Source organism: Primulina huaijiensis, chromosome 1, assembly GCF_012295235.1.
Source record: "Primulina huaijiensis isolate GDHJ02 chromosome 1, ASM1229523v2, whole genome shotgun sequence".
Classification (NCBI taxonomy): Eukaryota; Viridiplantae; Streptophyta; class Magnoliopsida; order Lamiales; family Gesneriaceae; genus Primulina; species Primulina huaijiensis.
In genome coordinates, this window is record NC_133306.1 from 19,388,945 (window position 1) to 19,398,863 (window position 9,919).

Genomic DNA, 9,919 nt, shown 5'->3' on the forward strand with positions numbered 1-9,919 from the left:
TATATATTTGCAAATTACACAAAAGTAAATTGGAAAATGGTATCATGATCTATCTCCAAATTGCATGCTTTTATTGAATTTTGAAAATAAGAATGTCGTAGATTTTGTAATTGGTAGCTGTTTGACCACGTGTACAGTACTCTAATAATCTGGATCAATTGTCTTTCAATTCATTTTCAGGTCCCAAGAAATTCTTGATTTCAACTGCAAGAAACCTGCTTTTGGGGATTCCAAGTTTTTTTTTTTTCCTGGAAAAAAGGTTGGAGAGAATTTTAAATTTGTTGTTACCATAATATATTGTGTGTTGTATTGACTTTATTTTCCCTTTAATCGTTACATTCTGTTGCATTTAGGAAATATTAAAATTGGTATACTGTAGATCAAAACTAGAAATTTATTATTTTAATGCTCAAATAATTAAAATTGGCTTAATATATATATATATATATATAACTTTCTATTTTTCTGTTGTTTCAAATCCAGAGTCCCTAATTAGTTAAAAAAAAACCCAATTCCGAATCCATTTATTATAAGTCGAATTTTCAAAATTACTAGGGAATATCCTTTAGGCCAGTCTGGGTAATAATCCATCTTATCTTTGGCGGTCCTTGTTGTGGAGTAGACCTCTACTGGAGAATGGGTTTTGTTGGCATGTGGGAGATGGAGCTAAGATTGCCATGAAGGGGGAAAGATGGATTCCGAACTGTAGAAGAGGCGTCATTCCAGTTGGGACACAGAACAACCATATGGTGGTTAAAGATCTTATTGAAAATGGGAGATTGAAGGAATCACTAGTATGCAACACTTCTCACGTCACCTGGTGGAAGAGATCCTAGCCATTCCCATCTCTTCGACCCACCGTGAGGACTGCCGATTATGGCTCTTTGATCTGAAAGGAAATTACACAGTTCGAGATGAGTACAAGGTACTACGAGATTCTATGACTCTCCAACCTCTAGTTCGAGCTCTCGTTTGAAAAGTTGGTGGCAATACCTTTGGGCTCTTTCAATCCCTCCGAAAGTCCGAATATTTTGTTGGAGAGTATCACATGATATAATACCTAGAGGACAAAATTTATTGTCTCATCATCTCCCAGTCTCTGGTGTGTGCCCATTGTGTCAGTCAGTTTGTGATTCGACAAGCCACGCATTATTTGTGTGCCCCAAAGTCAAAATCTGTTGGAAAGGGTCTTGCTTCTGGCCGTTATTAAAACAGGTTAGGCATTTACCTACGATTGATATTTTCCTATGGATGAAGGAGAAGCTTAGTAAACCAGAATTTGAGATGTTTGCGATGCAAACTTGGGCAACCTGGTCTGAACGATTGAGTTGACCCACAAGAAAAAGGGACGCTCAGATGGCATTAATGCACATTGGAGTGAGATTCTATTACATGACTTCCAACATGCTAGACTAGCTCTATCTTCTACCAGGGAACCTAACAAGTGTAAGCACCTAAGGTCTGGGTTGCTCCACCAGAAGACAAACTCAGATTGGATGTAGATGCCGCTTATAATGAAGATTCCAATAAATATGCAATTGGAGGGGTGGTCAGAAACCACGAGGGGACAACCAGTCCTAGCATTTGGAAAGAAAATTGATAAACCCCGGTCTATTACGTGTGCTGAAATTCTCGTTATTGAAGGTGATTTACAGATTGCTTAATTGCACGACTTACCGATTCATCAAGTTACATCAGACTCTCTTCTAGCAGTGCAAGCAGTCACAAAGCCAGAATGTAGGGTCCATATCTACAGATATTAGAAACTTGGACTCTCAAAGTAACATTACACTTGGTCACATTAAGTGATTGGCAAATGTAGTTGTCCATTCAATTGCTGTTTTTTTATTTTATCCTCGCCTCACTTCGTGTGGGAGATTGGGGATTTTCTCTTTTGGTTAATTCATCTTGTAACGAATGACGTCTTAAATTTTCAATAAATTACAAGATTTGACCGTAAAAAAAAAAAAGATTTATTAATTTTTGGGTGTACATATTGTATATGAGGATATTTTGTTATACTTTTGTAATACAATATTTAATTAAGAGGATTGAGTTATGCATGGACATGCATATTTTCAAAATTAGGAAGAAATTTACAAGGATTGGAATTACCATACAAATTTAGAAGGATTAGGGCATGATATTTCGAAATTCTACTAGAATATATGCCTAGATATTGTGATGCATAGATGCATGGAAACTTACAAGGAAAAATGGAAGCAAATCATCAAACTTGTGCACAAAATCCTTGACTTAGCTACCATATTTTCGAAAATAATTAAGGGCAAGGGATTAAGGAATAAATATCACAAATTGGTAGCAAAATAAACTCATCATGGAATGGTTTTTTTTAAGCAAAAATCGTGTGATCTTGAATGCCAATATGTAGGATTTAGATGCCATGTTTAGCTTCATTCTCCTCACCTATAAATGCCACACCATCCCTAGTCATTCCCCACACCAAATTTCGAAATTCTTGGCTACCATTTTCGAAAATTTCAGCAGCATTCCCTAGCCGATAACTCTGCACAAAATCGCCCAAGAAATCAAGCCGAAGCGCTGTCCGAGCAAGAACGAGAGCGACCCAATTCCTGAAGCCAAGCACCTACGTTTTTAGCAATTAAAAATACTGTAAGTGGGCTTGTTTTAAATCCTTAATTTTGGTCATGTGTTTTTTTGTTTTCGAAAAAATTCGGTCGAGCACCATCATTCTGTTTCTACGATTTTGGTACGTTTACGTGTTGGCACAGTGAGGATTCACTGCAAATGGGTGGGAATCCCAACATATGGCACTTCACGGTGGTATAGAACAGTTTTATAACCTCGCCCCCTTAGAGGATTAAAACTTAAGGACTGATATCAGTAAACCATAGAAGGTAGAAAAATCACAGTGCTGTTATGATATGAATATGATGATATGTTTTGAAAAGTATGATATGTTTATGTTTATGTGTCATTTTCAAAAATTGTGTAAATATTTTTATATTGTGCTCGAACGGTCCCCACTTGTTGAGTATTTTCCAAAATATTCATCCCACTTACTCTCCCCTCCAAGATAAATTCGAAGAACAGGTTGATGAAGAGGAGTCGGACCAGTTTTGGGGCTGGTGAAATTCGAGACTTCAAGATTTTAGATTAAGTTGAACTTTTTATTCAGTTTTACGTTTCCGCATTAAACTCTGTCGTTTTTGGATTTCGGTATTATAAAGACAATCGTTATTTCGTTTAAATTATGATATATAAACTGATTTCGGTTTATATTGTGCTACAAGTCTTGTTGTTTTCGATTCTGTGATTGTTAAACAACGCCGGTGTCAACCCTGAGTTCCGGAACATGACAAATATCTTGATGTAGCTTTCAAAGTTACATGTGCAAGAACAAAGGGAGGTTCACATGATTATTATCTATCTGTACACAGAAGCCGATATATTCATTAATTAACAAATTAGCTTATAAAATTTGAAAATAGTTTTCAAAACTGAATGTCATAGATATTGTGTAAAGAATGTTTTTATTCAATAAACAGAAACATTAGATATATTAAAAAAATTAATTTAATTGATTATTAATAATTTAATACAAAACTAACTAATTTACAGTAAAACGTAGTTTTGTGTATTTATATACAAAGGATATATACTTTAAGTGTGACCAGTTACTTGATAATTAATGAAGTATAAAATTTGTGAGAACCCAAATTTTTGGGCATGTAATTAATTAAATATAGACGTGTATAAGAATTTATTTTCGAGTTATAATAAATTCGAAAATATAAATAATACATGGAAATCAAAATCCAGTGCAAGATACACAATAAATTAATGCTGGATATCCACATAATTGGAAGGAAATATTACATAAAAGATAGATTTTCTCAACAAGGAAGCATATCAATATGTATGGAAGGAGCATCTCGATAATTATGGAATAATTATATCGTAATTTTGAAAAGAAAATCAATCGGTTTATGGTAAGATTTTCATCTCACCCCTATAAATAGGAGGACTCCCTCATTCAAATTTCACACCTCAATTTTCGAGTTTTTGCTCTCAAATTTCGAAATTTTCTCCCAAAAATTCTGCACGAGTCATCAAAATTCTTTCGAAGCTCAGAAATTCGTTTCTCTCACTCGGGTGCTCAGAATCCAATCTCCACCGTTCAGAATATGAATCAATATGTTTCGAACAACATATCCAAATTTCAGCAAAATCCAACGGTTAGTTGTTTGTTTATGGCATTCGTAAGAAAACTGCTCAGATTCTAGGCGAGAACAGCATACCTACGGGTTTTCGTCAATAGCAGATTGAAAAGACTTCCAAACCCGATCTCCACCGTTCATAATTTAGTTGACATACTTGTGAACGTACTGTCAAATTTGAGCCCGATCCAACGGTTTAATAAGGCGCAATGAATTTTTCAAGATGGCTGATTTTCCGATAGATGTGCTGCTGCGTTTTCGAAGTGTCAGTTGCATGATTCTTCTATAGTTTCCGAATTCTTCATGTTTTCTTTCAGTCTAAGGTAAGTGGGCTTGTTTTAAATCCTTTAATTTCGGTTATGTGTTTTCTTGTTTTCGAAAATTTCGGTCGAGCACTGTCATTCTGTTTCTACGTTTTTTATGCATTTTGGTACGTTTACGTGTTGGCACTGTGAGGATTCACTGAAAATGGGTGGGAATCCCAACATATGGCCCTTAACGGTGGGATAGAACCGTTTTATGGCCTCGCCCCCTTAGAGGATTAAAACTTAGGGACTGATATCAGTAAACCATAGAAGGTGGAAAAATCGCAGTGCTGTTATGATATGAATATGATGATACGTTATGAAAAGCATTATATGTTTATGAGTTATTTTCGAAAATTGTGTAAATATTTTTATGTTGTGCTCGAACGGCCCCCGCTTACTGAGTGACGACCATATCACTCACCCCTTACTCTACCCTCTCCCAGATAAATCAGAAGAGTAAATGGAGGAAGATGAACAAGGCCAATTTTGGGGCTGATAATAAGAAGATTCAAGAAGTTTATTTTAGTTTTCGTTTAGTAAGTTGTAACGCTTCCGCATATTTTTATCATTTTAAGAATCTACATTGTAAAGACAATCTTATGATTGATTATGAATAATAAACTGGTTTTTGGTTTATACTATACTACGAGGCTTGTTGTTTTCAATTGTGTGGTTGTAAAACAACGCCGGTGTCGACTAATCCCGGTCTCGGGGCGTGACATTTAAGTGGTATCAGAGCCGCCAGGTTCATAATCCAGTTGAGAAAAACAATCGGTCAGATTTTGCCAAAGAGACAATGCAATCCCTTCGGAACGACCATAATATTTCAACTTTGTTTTGAGGCGTAGTCCGAAAACGAGAAATTCTTTCATTTAGACCTCCGAAATAGCGTTTTTGCCATTTAAGGAAAGTTTCGTAGAACTCATAACTTTTCATAGAAACATCAGAATTTAATTCCGTCAACTGTTCTGGAATCCTCTCGACGTATTCTTTCTATTCATGGATCAATATCCAAAATTTCTATTTTTGGAAAATTTCTCAAAAAATCTCGTTCAAAGCCTTTTTTTTTTGTGTGCTTGTTAGAGGATTTTTATGAAATTTTATGGGGACGATTAGTATTTGTATTATTTTTGGGAATATACCTATCAGAGATAAGTTGACCTAAGCTTCTGATTTAAGATAAAAAAAATTTTTTTTTTGACTCGGGGATGATAAGTTATTTATGAAAACTAATATGGGAAAAGTTGATATAAGAATTATATCACAAGTTTTGGGTATTCCAATAGAGAACTTGATTTTGTAGTAACAGTTAGCTGTGTGGGCATTAAGTTTGGGTTATTAAGAATGTTAAGCCCTAACTTTAAATATGTAGAACCTTGAAATATCTTGTGAGACAATATCCTCAAATTCAGGAATTTATATTATTTTGGGATAACAAGTAGGATACGACCTTACGTAAATAAAATAAGTTATGAGGTATTGATGTGTATCAAGGAAACTATAGTACAATAAGTTTTGACTTTTATGGTACTAAGAATGATTTAAAGAGAATGATATTCAATGAAATCGTGTGTGTTAGAGCGTGATAGGCTCATGGTCTTGATGGAAGTAAGATTTAGTAAAAGAATAATTATTTGAGGTAACGACTAGGTTATAATTTTCGGGATTTAAGTCAATAAGCTATAGATCGATATTGAGTTAAGTTTCAATATTCTATATGGGTTTTAATTTTTGAGATAGTAATCGGGATAATTTCTAGATATAATAAATCATTATCAATTCGCATATGTTTAGTGGCGACTTGATTCAACTCACTTCGGTAGATTTCGACGCCATCCTAGGGATGAATTGATTATCTAAGTGCAATAGTAGATTGCCGGAGTAAGAATATCAAACTCTGAACCCCGAACCAAGAAGAAATCGGGTACCATGGCAATGCCAAGGAACAGACATACATTTTTTCTGTTTCTCAGACTTGGAAAGCCATAATATCGGGCGAAGAAATTTACCTAGCAATGGTAAACAAAGTGCAAGAAGTAGATGAGCTGAAGTTGGAAAATATTCCAGTAATACGAAAATTTTCGGACGTTTTTCCAGAAAAGCTTCTTGGAATGTTCTCGGACTAAGAAGTAGAGTTCGAGATAAATTTGATACTGGTGATGCACTAATACACTGTATCGAATGGCTCCAAATGAACTCAATGAGCTAAAAAAAAAAAACAACAACTTCAAGAGTTGTTAGACAAAAAGCAGATTAGGCCAAGTGCATCCCTTTGGGGAGCTCCAGTCCTATTTGTAAAGAAGAATGATGGAAGTTGAGATTGTGTATAGATTATAGAGAACTCTATAAGATCACAATCAAGAAAAAATATCTTCTTCCAATGATAAAAGATCTTTTTGATCAACTTAAAGGAGTCGAAGTCTCCTCCAAGCTTGACCTGAGGACATGCTATCATCAGCTAAAGGTCAGAACAGAAGACACCCCAATGTCATCATTCAGAATAAAGTAATATAATATCAAAATTAGGAATATCAGTGGAATTGAGAAAGTAGAGGCAATTCTAGATTGGCCGAAACATAAGAATACAACCGAAATTAGAAGCTTATTTGGATTACCAGGCTATTAGCGGAAATTTGTCGATGGCTTCAGTAGTTGTATTACTGACGAGACTCACACAAAAGAACTATGAATTCAACTGAAGAGAAAGATGGGAAAAGAGCTTTCAAATATTAACAGAGAATATAACATATACACCAATGTTAGTATTATCTACCGAGGACAAGGATTTTACTATCTGCAGTGAAGCATCAAAGGAAGGTCTCAGATGCGTACTCATGCAAGACAGGAGAGTCAACTGTAGCCGCATGAGCAAAACTACCCTAGTCACGATCTCGAGTTGGCAGCAGTGATATTTGCTTTAAAAATTTGGAGACACTATCTCTACGATGCGAAGTGTGAAATATTCACAGACCACCAAGCCTCAAATATTTGTTCATTCAAAAAGAATTAAAAATGAGACAAAGACGGTGGATAGAGTTACTCAAGGACTGTGACTTGACAATAAGCTATCACGCCAGCAAGGCAAATAAGATAACTGATGCTTTGAGTCGGAAAACATGGGTAAGATAACCCTAGCATCACTCTCCGCGCAACCATGCCTTTGAGAAGCAGTCAAGTTAAATCAGAGTCGAGACATGACACTAGAGAAGTTCATAGAACAAGCCAAAGAAATAAAGTCGTCAGATTTTCAAATGGATCCAGATGGAATCCTAGGGATGAGAGGACGATTGTGCGTGCCAGACATCGACAATTTTCGATAAGAAGTGATGTAAGAGCCGCATAAGTCAACATTTTAGATCTATACCATCAGTACAAAGATGTATAGAGATTTGAAAGAAGGTTTATGGCGAAGCAGAAAAAAAAAAAGATGTCGTCGAGTTTATATTTAAGTGACAAGTATGCCAACAAGTGAAAGTCGAGCATCAACGACTGGAAGGACTACTGCAGCCGGTAGAATCCTAGAATGGAAATAAGAACATATTTCCATAGATTTCGTTGTAGAATCGCCAAAGTCAATACAGAGTCACGACGGGGTACGAATAATTGTAGATAGACTCATGAAATCTACGTATTTTCTACTCGTCCGAAGGAATTATAATATTGAAAAGTTGGAAACTCTATACATGGATAACATTATGCGGCTACATAAAGTGCATGCAATCATAATGTCGGATAAAGATCCAAGATTTGTGTCACGTTTGTGGTACAGCTTTCAAGAAGCCACAAGAACGAAAGCTAGTCATAATATGACTTATCACTCTTAAAATGATGGTCAAACAGAGAGAATGATTCAATCCCTAGAGGATTTGATAAGGACACATGTTGTAGACTTCGGTAGTAATTGAAATAAACATCTACCACTGATAGAGTTCACTTACAATAACAGTTATCACAACAATATTGGAATGACTCCATTTGAAGCCTTTAAGGACGGAAGTGTCGACGACCACTGTGCAAGAAAAAAAGAAAAGAACCGAGAAGACATCCATAACTGGGCCAGAACTAATCCAAGAGACAATGGAAAAGTGGCCATCATTAAAGACAGACTCAAGGCTGCATAAGACCAGCAAAAGAGTTAGTCTGATCTTAAAAGGAGACCAATGGAATTCACATTGGGTGAAAAAGCTTATATAAGGGTCCCACTAATGAAAGAATCATTAGATTCAGTAAAGCTGAAAAAGTGAATCTTCGGTACGTAAGACCATTCTAAATTCTGGAGAGATTGGCACATTGACTTACAGAATAGTATTGCCACCAGATATATCAAAAGATTCACAATGTCTTCCACGACTCTCAGCTGAGGAAATACATCCCGAACCCAAGACATGTTATGGAAATTGAATCACTCATGATCAAAGTTGACTTTGAGGCAGAGCTGAAATATGAAGATGTCTCTACTCATATTGTGGACACCAAGGACCAAGTACTGAGACGACGTATCATTCCCTATGCCAAGGTGCAATGGTCAAACACACAGAATGAGAAAACTACTTCGGAGTTTGAAGAGAAAATGGACAAGCAATATCCCTACTTTTTCGAAAGTCAAGTCGACTCCAGTTTCGAGGACGAAACTTTTAATAAGGAGGGAGGGATGTGAGAACCCAAATTTTTGGGCATGTAATTAATTAAATATAGACGTGTATAAGAATTTATTTTCGAGTTATAATAAATTCGAAAATATAAATAATACATGGAAATCAAAATCCAGTGCAAGATACACAATAAATTAATGCTGGATATCCACATAATTGGAAGGAAATATTACATAAAAGGTAGATTTTCTCAACAAGGAAGCATATCAATATGTATGGAAGGAGCATCTCGATAATTATGGAATAATTATATCGTAATTTTGGAAAGAAAATCAATCGGTTTATGGTAAGATTTTCATCTCACCCCTATAAATAGGAGGACTCCCTCATTCAAATTTCACACCTCAATTTTCGAGTTTTTGCTCTCAAATTTCGAAATTTTCTCCCAAAAATTCTGCACGAGTCATCAAAATTCTTTCGAAGCTCAGAAATTCGTTTCTCTCACTCGGGTGCTCAGAATCCAATCTCCACCGTTCAGAATATGCTTCAATATGTTTCGAACAACATATCCAAATTTCAGCAAAATCCAACGGTTAGTTGTTTGTTTATGGCATTCGTAAGAAAACTGCTCAGATTCTAGGCGAGAACAGCATACCTACGGGTTTTCGTCAATAGCAGATTGAAAAGACTTCCAAACCCGATCTCCACCGTTCATAATTTAGTTGACATACTTGTGAACGTACTGTCAAATTTGAGCCCGATCCAACGGTTTAATAAGGCGCAATGAATTTTTCAAGATGGCTGATTTTCCGATAGA

The 9,919-nt window shown here is 35.8% G+C and overlaps 1 protein-coding gene across 1 annotated transcript in view; it reads left to right on the forward strand.

The window, feature by feature from the left end:
- Positions 1-338, forward strand: part of LOC140958407 (WUSCHEL-related homeobox 11-like) — a 2,427-nt gene extending 2,089 nt beyond the window's left edge. The window contains exon 3 of the mRNA XM_073415878.1: positions 181-338. Coding sequence (XP_073271979.1) covers positions 181-198 — 18 coding nt within the window. The 3' untranslated portion in view covers positions 199-338. The remainder of the gene's footprint in view (positions 1-180) is intronic.
- The last annotated feature ends 9,581 nt before the right edge of the window (positions 339-9,919 follow it).